This window comes from Empidonax traillii, unplaced genomic scaffold (assembly GCF_003031625.1).
Source record: "Empidonax traillii isolate 1590-97213 ecotype Southwest subspecies unplaced genomic scaffold, ASM303162v1 scaffold132:size1788729, whole genome shotgun sequence".
In the NCBI taxonomy this organism is placed as follows: domain Eukaryota; kingdom Metazoa; phylum Chordata; class Aves; order Passeriformes; family Tyrannidae; genus Empidonax; species Empidonax traillii.
This window is the reverse complement of record NW_020955325.1, coordinates 792,066-814,367: the sequence shown is the minus strand read 5'-3', so window position 1 is coordinate 814,367 and position 22,302 is coordinate 792,066. Positions and strand designations below refer to the sequence as shown.

The 22,302-nt window shown below is 42.0% G+C and overlaps 3 protein-coding genes across 3 annotated transcripts in view; 2 read left to right on the top strand and 1 right to left on the bottom strand.

Moving 5' to 3' along the window:
- SNW1 (SNW domain containing 1) overlaps window positions 1–5,797 on the top strand; it is a 21,943-nt gene extending 16,146 nt beyond the window's left edge. The window contains exons 9-14 of the mRNA XM_027883700.1: window positions 486–602; window positions 951–1,092; window positions 2,770–2,866; window positions 3,691–3,808; window positions 4,795–4,958; window positions 5,035–5,797. Coding sequence (XP_027739501.1) covers window positions 486–602; window positions 951–1,092; window positions 2,770–2,866; window positions 3,691–3,808; window positions 4,795–4,958; window positions 5,035–5,239 — 843 coding nt within the window. The 3' untranslated portion in view covers window positions 5,240–5,797. The remainder of the gene's footprint in view (window positions 1–485; window positions 603–950; window positions 1,093–2,769; window positions 2,867–3,690; window positions 3,809–4,794; window positions 4,959–5,034) is intronic.
- On the bottom strand, window positions 5,730–9,917 carry SLIRP (SRA stem-loop interacting RNA binding protein). The gene is made up of 4 exons (XM_027883702.1): window positions 9,481–9,917; window positions 9,243–9,301; window positions 7,640–7,747; window positions 5,730–5,854 (listed from the first exon to the last, which is right to left on the bottom strand). Exons 1-4 carry the CDS (start codon window positions 9,572–9,574, stop codon window positions 5,795–5,797), a joined length of 321 nt encoding a protein of 106 aa, XP_027739503.1. The 5' UTR covers window positions 9,575–9,917; the 3' UTR covers window positions 5,730–5,794.
- On the top strand, window positions 9,623–22,302 carry ALKBH1 (alkB homolog 1, histone H2A dioxygenase). The gene is made up of 6 exons (XM_027883701.1): window positions 9,623–9,771; window positions 12,525–12,633; window positions 17,016–17,178; window positions 19,860–19,950; window positions 21,045–21,238; window positions 21,766–22,302. The coding sequence occupies exons 1-6, from the start codon at window positions 9,646–9,648 to the stop codon at window positions 22,184–22,186; spliced, it is 1,104 nt and encodes a 367-aa protein (XP_027739502.1). The 5' UTR covers window positions 9,623–9,645; the 3' UTR covers window positions 22,187–22,302.

The window sequence follows — 22,302 nt, the reverse complement described above, 5'->3', positions numbered from 1 at the left end:
ATTTATAAGTAATTTTAGGTTTCAGCTTTTGAAAGTAAAATTGGCATTTAGTGTGTCTTAATTTTGCTGTAGTCTTGCCCCTTACTTTCTCTTTTTGCATCATCTAACCTCTTAAGAGGTATGAAAACTGTTTAGGTAAAATGATTTCTAAGCAAAAAATGGTAAAACAGCTGAGAGACTAGAAAAGCTATTATTTGTAGGTCTTAACACAAAGCAAAGAGTGGACTTTATCAATCAAAACCTTTTATCCAAAGATGAAACTTGAAGGGAAACTGATTCAGAGTTGAGGAATGTGGAATTGGAGTGAAGCTTGGTATTATCTGTTAAGAACTTGAAGTACATATAAAAAGGACATCCGTTGAGACATATTAATGATGGTCTGTGAGTTTTGTATGTGTTTTTCTTTTCTTACACCATAAATGTAATAATACTTGTTGTTACAAATAATGTTTCTGTGATTAATTTCCTCTCTGTTTTCACTGTAGGGTTACACCATTCCACTAGATAAGCGTCTGGCTGCAGATGGCAGAGGATTGCAGACTGTTCATATTAATGAAAATTTTGCCAAACTTGCTGAGGCGCTCTATATTGCTGACAGAAAGGTCAGGTGGTTGTTTAAACTGTTTTGTTCCATATTGTTTTACCTTCCCTGTATGTTTATTTCCTTGGGAAAATTAACTGTGAATAAGCTATAGCTTTTGGATTTGTCCTGCTTCCTGGCTAATGCAAGACTAAGATCTTATCCCCACTGTCTCTGAATCAGTGGCTCAATGTGGGTTAAGTTATTGGAAGTCACATGTATTGTCTCTCAGCTCTAACTGCTGTGGCTGTCTGGATTTAAGCTTTCTCTTTTGGCTTCTGTCCTGTTAACTGGATAACTCCATGGCATAAGATCTGCTTGTCTTCCAGGTGCTAGGCTTTCTGTCTTTTTAACTGTGTTATTTGTGCAGGCTCGTGAAGCAGTAGAGATGCGTGCCCAGGTGGAGAGAAAGATGGCTCAGAAGGAAAAGGAGAAACATGAGGAAAAGCTCCGAGAAATGGCTCAGAAAGCCAGGGAGAGAAGAGCAGGGATCAAAACCCACGTTGAAAAAGGTACATTTCTGTGTTACTAAGATGCTATGGCTTTTTTTAGCACTCTGCAGTGTGAGTTTGGGACAATAACCTGAGAACTTAAGGTATCTAAATTCCAGCTGAAATTTCTAAGCATGACATCTGTTCATGTCTTCTCTCGATTGGTTAATTGACTGGCTGGTTTGATGGAATCCAGGTTTGAACCTCACAGCAGTATTTGGGTGTATGCAGGTTTAGGACAGTTGAGAATTTCAGAGTTATTAATGCAGCAGTTCAAGTGACGGCTTTCTTAGACAGTTCTAAACTAATTATTTTTTTAGAAGAAGCTTGTTGCAAGTGAAGGGCAACTTTGTTTAGAAGAACTAAACCATATTTTAAGTTTTCAAAGATGGTGAATGCAGTATTCTGTCTCTTGCACTGCAGAACTGTAGTTCTGTTGGCCATTAAGCCCAAAAAACCCCAGCTAACTTAACTAAATTGTAACCGTTGTGATGACTCTTATGCTTTGATTGAAATTACACTTCAAAGATCAAGATGATGAACTTACAGAGCAGTTATGGTCTCTCTAGAAGGTGGAGGGATATGGTCATATAATGCCAAACCCTGTAGCTGGGATGTATTAACCTCTTCCCAGCAGACTGGGGACTGGCAAGGTGGAGAGCCACTCTGTTGGAAAGGACCCAGGAGTCCTAGTGGCAATATGCTGAACAGAAGGCAGCAGTAACGCTAAGGGCACCCGAAGCTGCGTCTGCAGGAGTGTAACCAGTAGGTCAAGGGAAGTAATAATTTCCTTGTATGGGTGACCTGTTAGACTGCATCTGGCATACTTTGTGCAGTTATTTGCCTCCAGGTGCAAGACAGACATTGATAAACGGGAGTCAGTTCAGTGAAAGGCCATCCAAATACTCAGAGGGCTTGAGTGTCTGCCTATTCAGGAGATGCTGAGAAAATGAAGCTTGTTCTGCCAGGAGATGTGGCTTTGGGGCCAGGTAATGGGAACTTTCCCACAAGATCATACTATAGTGTTCCCTACAAGATTATCAGAGCTCTTCATTAAGCTGCACAGTGGAAGAATGACAGTGATCAAGAGCTGAAGCAAGAGGTTCCAAGTACATGAGAGGAGAACAATTTTCACCATGAGAACAAGCAGCAGTGGAACAGGTTGCCTAGGAAGTCTGGCAGTCTCAATCCTTACAGGTTTTCCCCGCTTGAGTGTGAACAGCCCTGAGGGACTTGGTTTGAATTCAGCATTGGTCCTGCTTACAGCAGGAGATTGTGAACTAGACTCCCTTCCAACCTGAGTGATTTTCTGATACTGCATCACAAAATGTTCTTCAAAGCACTTAAATCCCTGTGTGTTTGAACAGTATTTTTACACTTAAAATGATGATATAATGATCTGTAAGTGTTTTAGGATATTAATTCTTAGATGGACGAGTATTCTAAGCTCTTAAAGGTTGGGAAAACCCAGTTACTGGGATATGTCTACTTTGATTCTTGTCAAGGACAGTCAATTGCTTGTGGCATAAGAAACCTATGGTGTTCCATGTGTTCAAAGTGTAACATTTTAAATAGTGCTAAGGGTCACTACTCTTCTGTAAAAGAATACTGAGTAGAATTACCAGTGCCAGTGTCTCTGGCATAATTAATTCAAACTTCAAATATATGTCTATAATGAGCAATCTTGCATTTGTTCAGAGGATGGAGAAGCAAGAGAAAGAGACGAAATCAGACATGACCGGCGCAAAGAGAGACAGCATGACAGAAATCTTTCCCGGGCAGCCCCTGACAAAAGGTGAGTCAAAAAAAAAAGCTGCTTTATTCCTGTACTGGCATTGGCTTCCCCACTAGGGAAACTATTACATTGGGCTTTCTTCTGCTCGATGTAAGTGCCTAAATTATCCCTTGTGGAGATATTCACTGGTATGAAGCACGGTCCGTTCATTGTGTGGAAAGGCATTACTCTTGTTAAAATACTGGAGTACTCTCTTCAGTGTAGACTTTTCAACATGAATGAGAAAGGGGGGGTGATGGTGTGTTAGTTTTGGGTGTTGGTTCTTTTGATTTTAGCAGAACTTCAGTATATTCAGATTTAATTAAGTGTTGACAGCAAAGGTTTAAACCTGGACCCTATAACTTCGGTGAGACCAGAGAATCAATGGTGGTTTTGTTTCTTGAAACTATTAATTTAAAGTAAGCTTAGATTTATGAATGTAGGGTGAAGTATCTTGTATGCTGAACCCAGTGAGATTTCTGAGCACCAATGGTTTCTGGAGGCTTAAAATCTCTAATATCTTAAAATTAGATTGCTTGGCCTTCCCAGAATGTAACTACACTGGTTCATGCAAAAAACAAATATGACATTTTAGACGAAGTCAGCTTGATGTAAATTGCAGATAGTGGAAAGCAAATTTAAATGTCATGCCCAGCTGAACATAACTTTTCCAAGTGTTTCCTTTGCCAGGAGACAAATTTTAAATGTTACCTTGTAAAGAAGGGCAACAGTCGAAATCTGGCTCCTGAGGCAAATGGTTAGCAACTAATACAGGATCAGGTTGCAATTGAGCATGTCACAAGTATGGTTTACTGACCTAATAAAACTTTAAATTTTTAATTCAGGTCAAAGCTGCAGAGAAATGAGAACAGAGATATCAGTGAAGTTATTGCCCTAGGGGTACCCAACCCCCGGCCATCCAATGAAATCCAATATGACCAGAGGCTGTTCAACCAGAGCAAGGTAAAATACCTTTTCACAGCTCTGTAGCTTTCTATGAGAACATGCTCATCCTTCCTTAGTGGGTATGACCAGAATACTAAAGGGAGCCTTCTTTTATGGTTAGTGCGGATACACTCGGAAAGCAGTCTCTACATAACTGGTTAGGAAATTATTCATTTCCTTTATCCATAACCTTGGCAAAAAAGATGTAATATTCTGAATGTATAACTGGATTAAAGTGTTGTGATTTTTCTCACTGGGGAGTGGAGAAAAAGAAATTATTTTTGCCTTCAAGCTGCGGTGACCTCATTTTCTTCTCTTGTACAAATGTACTGACTGAATAGGGAAATCGGCTTTCAGAGAGGAGCAAGTAAATACTTTCTATTCCCATTATTGCTTATGTTAATAATGCTTCTCAAGATATATATAGTTAACAGCAATATTTATTTTCCCTGAACTTTATACTATTCAGAGATGAAAAAGTAGATTAGGCTTCAGAAAGTCCCTGAATAGACCTGCAGTTTGTCAATCACTCTTTTTCATGTCTCCAGTGAAAGATTTGCAGGCAGAAGGGAAAGCTGATGAACTAAAAAAGAACAAGCAGGCACTTCTACGCCTCTGTGTGATTTGGATCAGTCAGCTTAAATCATGTTTTCCAGAAATTCTGAATAATACACATTTCTGTATGGTTGTACTTAGCCATTAGACAGCTGTACTTGTAGGGTAGACTGAAATGATCCATTATTCTGAAATATGGATGGCTATAATCCTTCCTGTTGCTCTCCAGAAGAGTAGGACTGAGGCTTGTAATGTTACATACTCTGGACTTCATCCCAGACCCAAACCCACTCATATCCTGATTAAGTGCTTGGAATAATTTGAAATCAATAGTAGATCACACAATACCATTTTTGTGTATCTGAGTAACACCATCAGTGTATTTTGATGTTAAATAAGTTAACTGAAGTTTTGCAGTCTCATTTTTGGTGTTCTGCTGTTCTTCACAGGGTATGGACAGTGGCTTTGCTGGAGGAGAGGATGAAATTTATAATGTTTACGACCAGCCTTGGAGAAGTGGCAAGGATATGGCCCAAAACATCTACAGGCCAAGTAAAAATGTGGATAAGGACATGTATGGTGATGATCTAGAAGCTCGAATCAAGACCAACAGGTAAGAAAATAGAGTTAAGAAATATTCTTAATTAGTACTCTGAAGTCGATCAGCTGAGTATCACCTTCTCCTGCAGGTTTGTTCCTGACAAAGAATTTTCTAACTCGGATCGTAACACCAGAGGGAGGGGCAGAGATGGACCAGTTCAATTTGAGGAGGATCCATTTGGTTTGGACAAGTTTCTGGAAGAAGCTAAGCAACATGGTGGTTCTAAACGGCCCTCAGATAGCAGCCGCCCCAAAGAACATGAGCATGAGAGCAAAAAGAGGAGAAAGGACTGAACGCCTCTGCTCCTGAAGAGGTTGGGAAATGGACTGCAAGCTTCGACTTCACGCAAAAGGATTTTTAATATCAGAGGTGTATAGTAGGATGGCATTGTAACAAAGCAGTTCACAAGTCTTGTGTGGATATGTACACACACCTGTTCTTCTACATAGGACAGCTGCCCCCGGAGAGAGGAGGAATAGAGACCACTTTGAAACATTTCGTAAGGGAATTAGTTGTTTCTTAGCAAGTTCTCTGACTTTGCTGATTCTCCCTTGCCCAGCATCTCAGGGTAAGAATGCAGACTCCTTCTACGGCTTTAGTTTTTGTAGGTAGTTCAAGCTTTGACTTAATCTGTTAAAAGCTTTCCTGTATATAATTACTGTCTTATGCTGTAACAGATGCTGGGGTGTTAATGATTCAGTGTTTCTTTAGTGTGGCTATACAGTTTATTTGAACAACGGAGGGGAAACAGCTGGATTCTGTTTTAAAACAAGTACTCGTTCATAGTTTCTCAGTAATCTTTATTTTAGTTTCTTTACGTTTAGTGAAATAAAGCCGCCTTCCACCATTCACTCCCTTGGATTCCTTCTTTGACTGCGTCTTCTACGGGTCTGCTGTTTGAGAGCGAGCTGAAAACAATGGAAATTATTCAGATTAGCTAGGCAAGAAGGTTCAGTATTTTTCATTTCTGATCATCCAGAACATTGATATGGAAAGCAGAAAATATGTTTATAACCGGTTCAGTTCCATGAGCCCCAAGACAAGGCTTTCCTGACAGGAAAGTTGAATATATATTGCACAGCAATTGCTGACTGTATCAGCAAAATGCATCTTTAAAGCTTGTGCTTTCAAGTGGAACTAATAGAAAGTAACTGTCTAAACGTAGCCTAGAATGAAGTGGCAGAAGTGCTCATGTATTCTAGAGAAGCTGCATTTTTTAAGAAATTAAGCTAAGTGGTGTCTGCCTTCTGCTTTTATTTCACTATAAAGAAGCCTTTTAGCTCTTGCTTCTCTTGTGAGAGTACAGGCCTTGAAGCCTAGGCAGTTAAATGAATGTGGCTATTTTACAGCTTCAAGAATAAAAAGCAGCAAAATAATTTACAGGAAATTGACACTAAATACTCACCTATACTTATACTTATTTCGATAATTGCATACAGGTAATACCCTAGACCAGCACAATTTATATGGATGGGATCAGCCTGGTGCCTGTCTTGTCACAGTTTATGGAGTCTTAATTTCTGCTTCCATTTTTGTACCACAGTTGTAACTCACAGGTCAGTTCTTCTGGGGAATAGGTGACCACAACCAGTGAAGACCTTGCAATAGTATGAACCATGCCAAGCAAAACACTTTCTCACAATTGGCATACCGCATCTCTGAAGTCTCTTGCCAATTCATTTTACTCTTACCATCTCCTAGCATTCAAAGTCTCAAGACAGAGCAACTAGTTGTGAAAAGAATGTTGAAGAATTCCTCTTAATTATTCAAAGGCATGAACTGATCATGTCTGGTCTGCTTGTTGCTCATGGCTTCATTCTGTACTACTAGGTCTGAGTAGCAATATCAGCTGAAGCACACATAAGTCTGTCAAAAAATCCCTAATTTAGGGAACACACTAGATGCAAGATTTTAATGATTTTGATGTGAGACCTGATAATAAATCATTGGCTGTGGGCAGCCACTATTCTTTTTTCCTTATCTGTCATCACCACTGCATACTAAATTTTTGCAAAGCAGTGGGATGGCCATTTCTTTGCTCTGTTTCTTCGCTGCAGCGAAGCTAGAGGATACAGCTGTCTGGCTCTAACTGACCGGTCAATGACACGCACTTGCACTAGACTGTGCACACTGTCTCAATACCATGAACTGACAGTGCAAAGTGTCACATTTTTTCCTTCGCTACCATGTAAAATGTTAAAGGTGGAGAGAACTGTAAATTAGTTTTAGTGGAGTTTTTTTTTATCTTGAACACATGAAAGCAGGTAGCTGATTTCTCCTGTATGAAATGATGGTTGAAGAAAAATAAATTTCACTGAAGTTCAAAGATTAGCATTACTCTGTCATATTTCCCCTGCCAACCAACATCCAGACTGGATACTGGATTGGAATCCATCTGCAGAAACCTGTATTGCAAATGACAAACTAACTGCATAGCAGATCCCAAATGGTTTTACTGCATTCACATTCCTTTAGCATAGCAGTTTTTGGTCTCTCTGGTATCTCTACAATCTTCGACCCTAACAACTTGAGGTGAGAGAAGGGAATAAACAGAAGTGTTAATTATTTAGAAAACATTGAAAGCATGCTGAGTGGCAAAATGCTTAATCACACTTCAAATATTTCCATGTTACTGTGTCAAATCACAGGCAGAGTGTCAACTCATTACTTCATTAAGGGAATTAGCACATTACCTTGGAACCTTCAAGTATGTGGGAATCCTTCTTTAACACATTCTGAACATCTTCTGGAGTTGAGAATTTAATCCAGCAATAACGTCTGTGAAAGCCTGTATCTCTGTCCTAATCACCAGTTAAAAAAAAAAAATGCAATTACTATACAAAATACTCACATAGGCTTTTTAAACTTTCTACGGATATTGAATTTAAGGATTTGCACACTTGCTGTTTCAGGAGCTTTTTTCACACTTTGACTTCTGCTATCATTGACAGCACGTGCAGGCCTAGCAAAGGCTGTTCTGCCTCCCTTTCAATTTGAATCTAGCAATAATAAATTCAAGATTTTAAGTTATAGTTGAAGCCTGGAATAATGCACAGACATTTTCAAACTGCAGTATTTACCTACTAATAAGACAGTCACAACAGAACTGACATTCAAGTGGCTGCAGTACTTGAAAAGCATTCAGCAAGATAAAGCAGCTGCTTAAGAGACTAAGAAAGCAGGCCTCAGTTCAGGGTTCAATCTGCCACTCGGATCATCAGGCATGACTGGCAGCACTTCCAAACCACCAGTGAAGTTTTCGCCCACATGGCACTGTCTGTTTTCAGTATCACAGCAATGGCTAAATTAGGCTGTCTTACACTGCTGATAGATTTTTTTTTATCTCTGGCAGTTTTAAACATTAATAAAACTCCCAAAGTAATCACTGAATCAAAACATACACATGGGCATCGCTTCAATCAGTGATGGAGCTGGGTTTGCAACAAAGCAGTGCAGTCTGTCCTGGGCCTGAGGAACAGTGGGGCAGGCACGCACCTAAGCTTCAAGTGTTTGGAAATAGCCAGCCTGTTTCAAACTATCTTTTTCCATTTCCAAATTAGTCCTCAACTGATAGTGAACCCATCACCTCACTAACTGAAGTTCACTACACACTGAGCTTAATCTAACAGACCATTACTTCACATGGAGAAACACAGGTGGGCAGGAGAACCTCTGCCTCAGTGATGGCCTGCAACTTACCCATAAAGGAACACTTTTTTGACTGCTCATCTCCTAAGAAACTGCACTACATAGTACGATCCCTGACCTACACACTCGGGAAATAAACAGATAAAGAGGCATGAACAGCTTGGCAGCACCCTGCGGAGGTTATGGTTAGCCCACACTCTGGGTGAGGTCTGAACCCACAGCAGGAAACGACTGTAGGTTTATACCTACACCTTTAGTATTTTGGCCAGTGAGATCAGGCACATAAAAACTTTATTCTCTGTCAGAGGAATGATGACATAGAGAAGCTCAAACCACTTTTGGGTTCATTATTCAGAACCGGCAGCATCAACAGGATCTGAGGGATGTGCTTTGTACAACTCTGAAAGCCAGTGGAGACCACTAAACGTCAATAAGGCCTACAGCTCGCAGATAAGTGGTGGCACCCGCTGGGAGAAGGAGCCAAGGGTGGAAAGCACTGACAACCAGACTAGAGTACAAGATGAGGCCCCCAGAGAGCAGCTCCAAGGCAGCGGGGAAGCAGTTCCGGGGCAGGGCCTCAACCTGCAGCCCTTCCCCGCTTCACGGAGAAGGCACGAACAGCGGCCCGGACGACGCGAGAGTACTCACGAACGGCAGCTGGCATCTCTGCACCGACCCGAACTGGGAGAAGTACTCCTTCAGCTCCTCTGTGGGGAAACGCGCGTGGTCACCTCGGCCCGGCGCCTCCGCGCAGCCGCGCCGCCCTGGCCCGGCCCCCGGCCTGTGCCGGCGGCACACGCGGAGGGGCAGGCCGACCCCGCCAGCTCCGGCACCGGCGAGGGATGGGCCAGGAAGGGAGGGAGGGGAGAGATGGGGACAGACTCACTGCTCGACACCGTCCAGGGAATCTCAGCCACGAAGATGTCGAAGAGCTGCCGGGAACGGCGCCCAGCAGCCCGCGCTGCGCCAGCCACCGCCATGTCTGGACTGCGGCGGGAGGGAGGGAGGGACGGCCCCGCCCCGCAGCACCGCCCGCCCCGGCCAGCCCGAAATGGCGGCGGCGGCGCTGACCCGGGAAGGGGGGGAGGACGCGTTCCGCCGGCTCTTTCGCTTCTACCGGCAGCGCGACGTGTCCGACCTGCGGGGCGTGGTGGACTTCTCCGCGCCGGGGGGCCAGGTAACGCCGGGCTGCTCCTGCCCGCGCCCCGCGGCGAGGGGCTGCGAGCGCGTCCCGCCCTCTGCGCGGTGTCTCAGCGCGGGGCTGTGGCGGTACCGCTGCAGCCCTTCTCTCCACCTGCTGCTTTCCCTTTGTGCTCGACGCCGAGTCCCTAATGCCGCCCCTTTCTGGCTAGAGAACACTGCCCTCCAGCGCTGAGCCTCTTACGGGTCCCTGTGACTCGAGAGGGGCTGCTGGGAAGGGCCCGGGGCCCCTCTGCCCGCGGGCCCCAGAGCCGGGCTCGCCCAGGGCCCCCTTGGCCCGTGGGACCCCGCCCGGGGCCACAGAAGGCCGCCCAGCCGCCCCTGCCCAGCGCGATGCCTAGGCACAGATTTGCTACTTTTGCTTATGTTTAGTTCTATAATGTTTAAGTAGCTCCCTGCATTGCAGTAGGTGGTCTCCAAAGCCTGTGATAGAACCACGTGTAACACGTTAAGAGAAGCAAAGGAACGTGTGGACAGGAAAAAGCAAATTTCACTCTCGGAGCTGACACTGTTTCCTGGGCCTGCTGGCCCTTGTCGTAGCCCTGAAATAAGTGGGTGAGCTGGGATCAGCTTCCCCCTGCTGTGCTGTCTTCCCACTGCTTAAGTTTCTTCTCCTTTCTCACTCCCCTGTAATAAACGCTTGGCTTAGTCATCAGGGCAAGTTCAGCTGATGCGGTGGGTTGGGGGCATGTGGTCAGGAGCACAGCTGAAAGTAGCAGCCGTCGAGGTTAGTTTACCATGTCTTGAGTAATAGAGAAGTGATCCTCAAAACTAGTTTTCTCTTTTGGCACCTCATGAAAGGATGACAGATACCTGCTGAAGTATTGTTAACGAGAGATTTTTTGCTTATGAGCTTTTATCAAAAAAGAGTAGGAAATACAGTGAAAATGAAACTTTGACCAATTTTTCATAGTTCCAATGCTTAGTATTTTGGTTTTACTCTTCTATTAAAATATTTATTTTTCTTTATTTTTTATTTTTAGGCTATAATTTTGCTGTTATAAATGGAACACAAAGCCTGACCCGTATGACATTGTTAGAGGCATTAGCATTAACCAAGGAAGTTGTTAACATTTCAGCTTTTCTTGAGCTTGCAGCAATTCTGTATTTGATAAAGGATTACAACATTATGGCTCTTCTGGGAAATTCAGAGTACCTGAAAGCATCCCAAGCTCCCCTCTCAATATCGTTCTTTTTGTGCCTGTTACCTTCTAAGATCAGGTGACAGCTTAATAGGGAAAACATCTTTTATTACTCTTTCCCCCAGCTTAAAAACATCTGGCTTTTCTCTTAAAGAGCTATAGGCCAGGCAGAATGGCCTAGATAATATTGCTTCTTTTCTCTCAGAAAACTGCTTCAAGCAATTGAGCTTTTCAGTGAAGTGTGACATACCCCATCTGCCCTGTTACCAGGCTTATTTAACTGATTCAGCATGTGGAATTCTTCAGTATAGAAACCTCCTGTTCTTCAAAAGCCCAGGCAGCAGCTGGTGTGGAAGCAGTTTGAGCAGGCAGAAAGGTGGCAGTCTTAGAGATAGAGCCTTCCTGGGGGATGTTCTGTGGACAGGACTGTAAACTAAGCTCCTCAAGGCTGGCAGTCACAAAGCTGCTTTTGGCAGAGAGCTGAAAAAATGGCAAAACTGAGCACATTGCCCAGCACTAGTTTAGATTTTTTTCTCAGAAATTCTATGTATGTAATTTAGTCCTGTTGCTCAGAAGATGTTTACCAGAATTGTCAGCCTGCAAAGAGACTGGTTTACACACGCACCACTGCAGAGTCTGTGTGCAAAGGCCTTAATTTCATACACACTTCAAGTTGTCATAGACAAAGTCTTGCTTCTCTCTGCCTGCTTATCCCTACTGTGCCTGGCCATCTCTTTCCTTATGTGAGCCTGTACATTTCCACAGCTGCATGGAGAGCTGAACTGGGGAACTAAGATGGAACAAAACCTACCTTACTCTACCCTGCCTTTCTTAGGACACTTCCCTGTTGCAAGGGAAAAAAAGGAGTGGGAACACAGTAGATGAGTCTGGGGTTTTTTTCCCCCAAATGTTGGCTTATTGCAGCTTAAATACATTTGTTATTGCAACCTAAAAAAATGTGTCAAGAAAATATATTTTGCTAAGCCTTGGGCTGTTGACCCTGCTGTTGAGAACAGAAGTGGCAGTGTGGTATTCAGAACTGACAGGGTTTCTGCAGTCCTTCACATCAGACAGCTTTGGGTACTTAATTGCTGTACTGCTTCTCTTTCTGTAACTTACAGAAGAGAATAGGCACCTGCCCTGTAGGGTCAGGAGCAACTTGCATTTGGGATGTTCTTTGAAGGTATCAAGTGTTATGGATATGTTGCTCTCTAATGGAGATTGATAATTACCAGAATGTTTTATAATGATGAGGCTGTACTGTGGAAATGGATAAATAATGATGATTTTTTTTCTCATTGTTACATACTGTTTGGGTGTTTTTTTATGAATGGAGGACACCTGTCCCCATCTCTAGTATTGTAAAAGTATTGTAAAAGCTTGTAGGTATCTTCTGATTTTTATGTTGAGCTCTGTTAGCAGGATGCCCTGTCCTGGTCACAGCTGTTTAGACACAGTTCTGTGGTACAGTTGGCATTTTCATGAGACTTTGGAATGTGGTAGCAGTCTTTCTTATAGGTGCTAGTTTTGGACAAGTTTTGTATTTCTTACTTTGTTTTTTTTAACCAGATTTGTTTTCTTTTGCCAGGTGTTCAGATCGCAGCTCAGCATTTCTTCAGTCAGTGATCAAGATGCCTACAGAGCAGGATTACAGCCAGTTAGCCAGTGGAAAGCCTATGGCCTCAATGGGTATCCAGGTAAGTGCTTCTGATTTCAGGAAAAATTAAACACAACCTTGTTGTTTTGGATTCATGCATCTTCTATCTCATCTAGCTAAAGGGTGGGATGCAGTGATATATATATAAAGGGCTAGTTGTTTCACAGTGAGATCAACCAGACCATAGCTCAAGAGAATGGATTCCTGTTGCCTTTGGGAGAGACTTTATTTCTGTAGAATCTGTTTTTCCTCAGTATATGTCATGCAAATTGGATAAGTGGCTGAAATACAGCAATTCCAGAGTTGAAGTGTGGCATTTACTTGTCAGTGTAGGACACCGAGTACAGTAAGTGATAAGAACCTCTTGGCCTATTCAATGTACAGAGTAATTTCATTAGGCAGGTTATTTCAGAAATTGAAATGTGTCTTAGGTTTGCAGTTCAGCTGGTAGAATCACAGAAAGAGGTTAGGTTGGAAGAGACCTCCAGAGGTATGGACCAACACCCAGATTAAAGCAGGATGAAGTTGCAAATTAGATCAGGACTCTCAGAGCTTTGTATGGATGAATTTTGGAAATCTCCAGGTACAGAGATTACACACCCTCTCTGGGCACCTGTACCATATTTGGTCACTCCTGTGTTTTTTTTTAAGTTTTTTTTAATGTTATATCTAATAAAAATTTCTCTTGCTGTAATTTGTGACTGTTGCCTCCCATAATCTTGCTGTGCACCTCTGAGAAGAATCTGGCTCCCCTCCTCCCTCACCAAGGTAGCGCTCACCAATTCTGGGAAATGTGTCACCAGCCCTCACTGTATCGGGTGTGCTACTGACTCACATGCAGTTTGTCCTCAAGGCCCCCTGGCCTTGTTTTGGAGCTGCTCTTGGATTCTCGGGCCATACTGTTGCATGGGATTATTCTGCCCCAGGTGCAGGATTACCAGTTGGAACTTCTTGTGGTTCTCATTAGCCCATTCCTTTGGTTTGTCAAAGTCCCTTTCAGTGGCATCTGTAGCCTCTAACATATCCACTACTGCCCCAGTTTAGTGTTATCTGTAACTGAAATGAGGATGAACATCTTGTCATCCAGGTAGTTAATGTAGATGTAGTTATCAGTCTTGGCCTCAGGATTAAGGAACACAGCTCATAACAGCCATTGGCTAGACTTTGAATCATCAAATCACTATTCTTTAAGCCTGGTGGTCCAGCCAACTTTTGCTCACCCTTTTAATTTGCTCATAAAATCCATAGGCCCCCAATTTGGCTCCAGTGACGCTGCAGGAGGCTGAGTGGAAAGCTTTTCTAAAGCCAAGGTAAACAGCATCCCCTACTTCCCCCTTATGTGGATATCTCACTGTAACAGGTAGTAAGGCTGGTTAGACGAAATTTGCCTTCCATACTCTCAGTTCCCAACCACCACGTATCTGGAAATGGCTGCCTTGAAAGTTTGCTCCATAATCTTTCCAGGGGTTTTGTTAAGGCTGATGAGCTTGTAGTTCCCCAGATCCTCTGGATTTGTGTTTGATTGATTTTGTTTTTTCTTGTGTTTCTTTTGGTACGCTGGGACCTCGGTCCGTTTCTGTGTGGGTTGCTGTGAAGCCAGCCTACCATTTCTGAAACTGAGGCAGCCGTGCTACCCATCTGGCATTTTTAATTCACCGGGAATTGAATAACTTCAGGAGAAAAGCTTAAGCCTCTTGTCTCTACACACTTTTTGTTCCACTTACATTATAGCTGCTCTCCTTTGATCTGCTTGTCATTTACCGTCTGTCTAAACATCTTTCCTAGTAATTACATAGGGGGTGTAGGGAATCACAAGTGTTTCACTGAGCTGCATTTTTCTTCTGCTTTGGGAAAGGAAACTTTTCACTAAAATGAAATGTAAATACATTGACAAATTCTCTGTTCTGTTTAGAATCAAGTCATGTGTGGATTTGAAAAAAATAATATTTTATCCTTTTCCAGCTACCTTTTACCTGTGCATCTTAAAGCACTACAAGATATTTAACCAACTGCCCCAATAGCCCTCTAAATGAAGTTAGAATTTCTTGTTTGTCTGTGGGCAAATGGAAGGGAAGTCATTTGGTTTTGTCCCCACAGTGAGCAATGAAATATTAGACTAAAGAAGCTGGATGAATTTCTGTTGTGGTGACCTGAGTTCTGTGAGATGTGGCTGATGCTCTCTTTGAGTCTTTGTAAACGTTGGTTTTATGAGAAGTTTTCTTGTTAGACATCTGCATGTCTTATCTTTCTTTTGACTGAGGCTGGAGGCCACTTTCACTAGATACAAATAAATTCCTACTGTGTAGCAAGATTTTGCTGCAGTAAGAGAATTGCATCTGCTTCCTCAAGGCTGTTTCCTTTAGTGTACAGATCCCCAAAGAATTCTTCTTTTGCCCTTCCCACTCACACCAACTCTTTCAAGGCCAAGAGGTTCAATTGTGTTGTCACAGGCTTGTCTTGTGGTGTTCTTCAGTCACTTCAGAGAGATTGCTACAGAATATATTTCTTATTTCCTACTCTTCTCTCTCCTATGTGTGGCAAGTCACTGATTTCTAGCACTATTAATCTTGAGTGTTTGCGTAGAATTTTATAGTAAAACTCTGTAACTGCTAGGAATTCAGTTTCTGCCTTTCTTGACACAAGAAGCATAGGAGTAACCCACTTTTTAGTTGTTAGTGCTTTTGTAAATCTAGACTAATCTGGTTTCTCAGGAGAAGCCTAGGTCAATGAAAGGTTTGGAGAAACATGAGCACGTTCTAAGCTTCAGATATAAAAGCCATAAAATCTGGATTTTTATTCTCACCTCTGCTTATAACTAACCCTTCAGGCTTCAATTCCTTCATTAATACCTGGAGATAATACATGCATAGTAGAGTGTAATTTCATTAATGTAGTAAAGTGCTTTGAGAACCCCACATCAAAAGCTATAGAAGGGAAGGGCAATATTGTTATTCTGTTCTATGCAGAGGCCAACAGGAAGTAAATTTAATGCTTCTGGCAAAGAAACTTCTTGTAACCAAACCTGTCAAAGGCTGCCATAGCCTGAAAGTGCAGGCAATGGAGTGAAATGAACGACTGTATGTTATTAATACACTGAAGGCTTTTTTTCAAACCAGTTTCTTTAATCTTGAGTCTGTGAGGTATGCTGGCAGAAAGCTCTTTTTGTGTTTTTATTACCACTTTCATAAGGCCACAAGGCAAGTTTGTATCCTACTGAGACTCCTAGCCTTGCTTCTTCCTTTTTCATCTATTTTTGTCTGTTTAACTTGATATGACTAAGAAGTTCAAAAAGACATAGAAGGCCAAAACTTTAAAACCTTCTTTTTCTTTGTTCCTCCTATACCCCTATATTTCTTTATAGGTGGATTTTGTGTGGATGAGTCTTACTAAATTCACAGCCTTTGAGAGAGTGCCTTGATTCTTAGAGTAGGTACAATACAGATTAATAGCATCTTCCTGTCAGACACTCATTCATCAGTATGTTGACCCTGGACTGGAAGGAAACACCTCCAAGGTGCTGGGGGAGAAAATTCCAGTGAGGAATCCTGCTAGCACTCCTGGTGATGGCAGATCATATGTCAAGGACTCCTGTCTGTTAAGATATAGACCAAAGAATCTGTTACACCACTGCTAACCCACTTTCTTGGGCTGCTCCTTGAACCCTGCCTGAGGTGCCTGGCTAAATGAATGCACAAGACTACCTGCATGTTTACTCTTTTTTATTAATTAACAATGCCTGAAAAGTATTTGCAACAGGCAGTTTGAAATATAATTCGACTTTTATCCCTCTTTCTGAATGTTACCATACTGAAATATGTACGGATACAACCAGACTTACCTGGAAATAAGCATGAAGCAAAGGAGAGGACCCTTTACATTAGTAGAGACTTGCTCAGCCTGGGTACTGTTTTCTACAGTTCTGGGCACTGAAGCAGCAATAAAAAGACCGTATGAGTTCAGATACAGAAATAAAGCTAGTTTGAAGCCTAGAAAAACTAGGGCAGAATTACTTTTAACTCTGCAAGGTTTAAGAGAAAAATCACATTGAATCATTTAAAAAATAAAATTTACTCCAAGCAGATGACTTTCCAATTTCTTACTTCTTTATTTCCTGTAATCAATATGGCTTATGCAGATATGTTCTTTATTGTCGTTTTTTACTTGGACCAATGTTGGCTGCCCTCTTTGCCTTCTACCTTGTGGCCACCATTTGTTTCTACTGAAAAATTGCAATAGGTTTTAATTTAGCTAGAATAGATTTCACCAGCTTACATGTGCAGTCAGTGGTTGTATGTCTAAGGTGTTTTTTCACTACCTCCAACACATGTCCTTTGCTCTAGATTTGGAAAAAAAAAAAAAAAAAAACAGGAAAATGCCTAATCATGCTTTCTCTCCATCCCCTGCTTTTTTCTTTGTGGTCAGGGTTTATTTTCATACCAAACCCTTTCCTTCCTGGCTGCCAGCGACACTGGGTGAAACAGTGTCTCAAGCTATACCCACAGAAACCCAACGTCTGCAACCTGGACCTGCACATGGCTCCTGAGAAGACCACTGACCTGTGGGGACAGAGCAAGGAGCAGCTGAAGTAAGTCCACAATCACATTTGGTAGCCAAAACTCATGGAGCCAGGTCTCAGCTCCAAGAAGGTCTAAGAAAATGAGCAGAGAAGGGAAGGGAAGCTGAAAAAGACTCTGTACATGCTGGCAATATAAATGGTGTCAGGCATGCCAGGTTAAAGATGGATGTTTCATGGCTTCATTTGCATCCTCGTTAATTCTCTACTTTCATACTCAATGGGATTTTCTAGTAGCGTGTTGTTTTAAAGCCGTCAATGAAACATAAAATAGTGACCGTGGTTGATATCAGGCTGTTTGGAAGCTTGCTGAGCTCAGCTACAAGTGAAACCATGAAGTCCCTCTAGGCCTCAGTTTTCCTGAGGCAAAAGGGATCCTTTCCAAAACTCCCCACTCAATACTAGCACTTCTTCCCAGTCAGTTCTTGGACCCAGTACACTGTATTTGAAAGGCTCTTATCTGCACTTCTTTGAACTTCTCAAGTCAACCAGTTTCTTTGTGTATATTTTCTAAAGTATTTCTTTTGGTTTGATTTTGTTTATGTTTTTTCTTAATTCACTATGAGATTGAATTGAATGTATCAAATGTACCATTTTAATGGCAATCCTGTTCACTTTGAAACATTTCTACAGATTCAGAATTCTGTGGCTGATGCAGCTGCCTTTCCTCTACCTGATTTGGAATTTAATGGAGAATTTGTCTCAGTTTTGAAGTCAAGCAGCAAGTTTTTGAAAAAAAGACAAAGTTTTTAAAACCTGAACTTGAATAAAGTCACCTGTAAAGATACATACGAGATTGTGTAAACAGCTTCTATCTTTTAGCTGCTTGGGTATTTATCATTACTTTATCAATTTCACTGCTCATTTTCCCTAACAGTTGTTTCATGTGATGGTGCAACCGAAGTTCCCTACAACGCTCGTCTTCCACATCAGTTTTTTTAGTGAGATTGACATGCTGAGATTTTTCTTCAAAAATACTCTTAACATCTACAAGATATGGAATGGCAAAAGCAAGATTTGGACGTCTAACTATTTGCACCTAGGAGAGAAGTTATGCCCCCACTTGTGTTTTCCAGGCTTAGTCAGAATTAGTTACAGAAATTCAGACGTCTTTTTGTGTTCCATCAAGGATGAAAAATGTTCTTTGAAACGATTGTGCATTGTGCCCAATAGCTGAAAAAAGTGGGGTATTGTTCCAGCTTGACAGGCCTCTCCCAGCAGCACCTCCTGTGTGCAGAGAATGATCAGAACAGAGGTTAATTTGCAGCTGAATACAGTTCAGTTGAAAACAGTGTTTGGAAGAGTGATGGCTGGCAGAAACACTGGCAGTTTTATTAAGCACTTGCCTGAGTCTTCAAGTGAGCAAACTGCTGTATTTGTTCCTTTACCCAGGGGCAGCAGATCAAAGTAGCCAACTTCTCTAGGATCTGGAGTGAGAGCCTTTCAGGGAGGGGAGAAACAGTGCTTAACTAAAAAGATGTCAATTTCCAAGATAGGTCACAACTCTTGAATGCTTTTTAAAGGCATCAGGAAGATGCATAAATGTGCTTGGATCATGACTCATTTGCTCTTTTCAGGATGCAGGAATCACAAAATAGGAAGAGTTGATACAGTTCCTAGACATATATATACCCTATGCTTTCCTCACAAAGTGGAGCTTTAGTATTTTCTGTAGTGCTGGGGACAATTAAAAGTGTAAAAGGGGGTAGAGAATCCCTACAAGGGATATGCATCTATATGTATGTTCCTGTGTATAAGAAAAAGGCTTCAGAACAAAGCCCCCATGCTTTTCAGTCCTGTTCTAACATAGTTATATCAGAATTTTTCTGCGCTTTCTGGTTGGAGCACCTGCTGCCCAGACCTAGGAACTCAATTGTTTCCAGATGCATAACACTAAGACTTTCTTCTTTGTAGCAATTGCATGCAAAATATCAAGTTCTGGGAATAAGAACCTCCAGAACATTTTGGGGTTCCCACCTTCAAATAAGAATGGTAAATTGGTGTGGCATCAGACCACTTAGTCCTTCTGCTTTAGGGTTGTCACTTAAGAAGAACAGTTCTTTGTCCCGCGTAGCAGATGGGGGACACCTGCAGTCCAGATTTCTTGATGTTACAAGTGTATGGTCATAGCTAGAACAGTCTTGCTTGTTACTGAACATTGAGTCAGACCATCCTAAGGACTTCTTGTCAGAGTTCCAAGTAGTAGAACTAACTGTCCTTTGCAGTATTAGGCAGCATGCTATGCTTCACTGTGAGGCAAATCGTTTTCCTTTCTTGTAATTTTCCATTAAGTGCCTAGAATATTTCTTCACTGCATTTGCAGCTTTCAGATCTTCAGATTCTGGTCTTTCAGTTTCAGGTGCTCAAATAGTACATGTTTAATTCTGACTTCTAAATCTGCACCAGTTTATTGTCTTGTCCCCATCTGATAACCTGTTAGGTACCATGTTGAAAACACAAGCTTTCAAACTGACAGCAGTTGGCAGTAGGTCCCATAGCTTGCACAAATTGCATGAACTATATTTTCAAGGTCTTCAGAGGAAAAAAGTATGGACACTGAAAATAAAAGTTTAGCATTGACTGGTTTTAATAGGCTGTCATATGGATGAGTGAATCTCATTACTGTATGCTGCACCACCAGAAGAGCCCTCAGAAATTAACACGTTCTCTTTCTTTCCATTTTGTCTTTGTAGAAGGAAAGGTTCCAGTAAACGGGAGCCCAGAAGCTTACTGGAGAAGCTGCGCTGGGTGACCCTTGGTTACCATTATAACTGGGATACTAAGGTATTGAAATTAAATTCTTCTCCATTTTTGTTACCTGTAAGCGCTAAAAATGGCAAATAGAGGAGGATATCATCAAATAAAATGCGTTTGATTCTACAAGACAGTCTCAAGGAAAGGCTGTAACAAAGTATGCTTTTTAAGAGTGTTTTAATCTGTATTAGTTCACTGTGAAGGATTTAATAGCACAAATCCATTGCTGCATTCTTTCCTTTGAGAGTTAACATGATAGCATACACTCAGCTCTAGATCTGCAATTCTTATTTAAAGGTGAGAATTTTTACCCTACCAAAAGGGATGATCACAAAAGCATTGTTAACTGCTTAAGGTCAGAATGACTTCTGAGAAACTACTCCTTTTTGAAGGGATGAACAGGAGCAAGAAGAGCCTGCTGTTCTTGTGATTTTGAACTTAGATGAGTCTGAACCACTCTTACCAACTAACAGCTGTTTTGAGGCTCGTGATGAAAATAAAATTTTCATAAAACTGGGTTAGATAGAGGCTGAGAAAGACTGGCAGAGTGGATATATATCTTATCAGTATATTGAAGGTAACCAAATCTGCTTGCAGCCTTTTATTTACCAGGTCAACCTGTTATTGGATGGCCTTAATAAAAGTGTAGGTATTCTCTGCCAATCCTCTCAGAATCACTCACTGGAAAGAGAAAAAGCAGTTTTGCAATCGACTCCTTTTTCTTATTCTTCAAAAAGGAACAAAGATGCTTGTTTCATAGCTCTCTTGATGAGCTACAGAACTGTGTTTCCATTAGAAGCTTTTGGTTGTGACTGAGAAGATCCTCAGGGTTTTGGTACTAATCTGACTGACTTCAAGTTTAGCATCTAGATATAATGATTAGTTGCATGATTCATTGAATCTCTGGCAGTCTCAGCATAGGCCAAGAATTTAATGATAAGAAGTAAACTTGCTGTGATTCTGCCTGTGTTGTAGTCATTTTCTAGGCAAGCGTTATGTCCTTCTCCATGAGTATCAGCCAGACTTTTGAGTTCTTTTTCAGTGTTTGTTTCCAATTGTATTTGCTGCTCTGATGTGTTGGGTGTGGCTTTGTTGTTTTTTTTTCCTTGCTCTCCTTCTTCCAGAAGTACTCAGCAAATCACCACACTCCTTTCCCCTCAGACCTTGCGTTCCTGTCAGAACAAGTGGCTGCAGCCTGTGGTTTCAGGGGTTTCCAAGCCCAAGCAGGGATCTTGAACTACTATCATTTTGACTCTTCACTGGGAATTCATGTGGATGAGTCTGAACTAGACCATTCTTGGCCCCTTTTATCGTTCAGGTAAGTCAAGGGAAGCACTTGAGTGTTGTGTAAAGATTAGTGGCTATTTTCTAGGGTTGCATATGGTTACAGAAAGCCATTATGATGTAGTTTGCTAATTGAGTATATAATCTTCACTCTCTGAAGATTTGAATAGCAGAAGACTGTAGTTCAAGGACTTAGGTTTTTCTTTGAGGACTGCTTGAGTAGCGTGGATGTAGCACCTGGAGTGGAAGAACTCTTTGTACATAGCACTGTTCTGCTCTAAAGCAGCAGAGTGTCAATTGGGTACTAACAGGCAACAATGAAATAACTCAGCAGAGCTTCAGACTTGGCAGGGCAACTGCTTGCATAGTGCCTATCTTGAACCAGGCCTCTTAGTCTGTTTTCCATGTTCTAATTGTAAAGTTGTTACTAGGAGTCCATGTGCTTTTCATGATTGCTTGGGGTATTTATAAAGGGATTTAGCTACTGGTATTTTCTTATCATACAGATAATTGTTCTCTACCTGAATTTGTTTTCTCTCTCCATCCTTATACCATCTCTAGTTTTGGGCAGTCCTCAATATTTTTGCTTGGGGGCTGTAAGCGGGAGGAGGCCCCAACAGCGATGTTCATGCACAGTGGAGATATCATGGTGATGTCTGGCTTGAGCCGCCTGCTGTACCACGCTGTGCCCCGCGTGCTCCCCAACCCTGAGGGGACAGCCCTGCCTTCCTGCCTCGACCAAGCACTTCCTTCAGACCTTCCTGTTGGCTCAGTCATTGAACACAGCTCTGATGAGGACTGGCAGGTGTGTGCCAAGTACCTGCAGTCTTCCCGCATTAATATGACTATTCGGCAGGTGTTGGCTGAGGGTCAGAAATTTCCAGAGGAATCTGAGACAAATGGAAAGGACCAAACACCTTCTGAAGACAGTCACCATGAGAACAGCAGAGGCAAGAGACATAAACCAAATGCAGTCAGCTGAGACCAGGAGATCGTGTCGGCACGGACTGGACAGGCAAGCTCCATATGGAATTAGGAACTAATGTAGTACTGCAAGTCACTTGTCTGTATTGGGATAATAAACTTGTGCAGAATAAA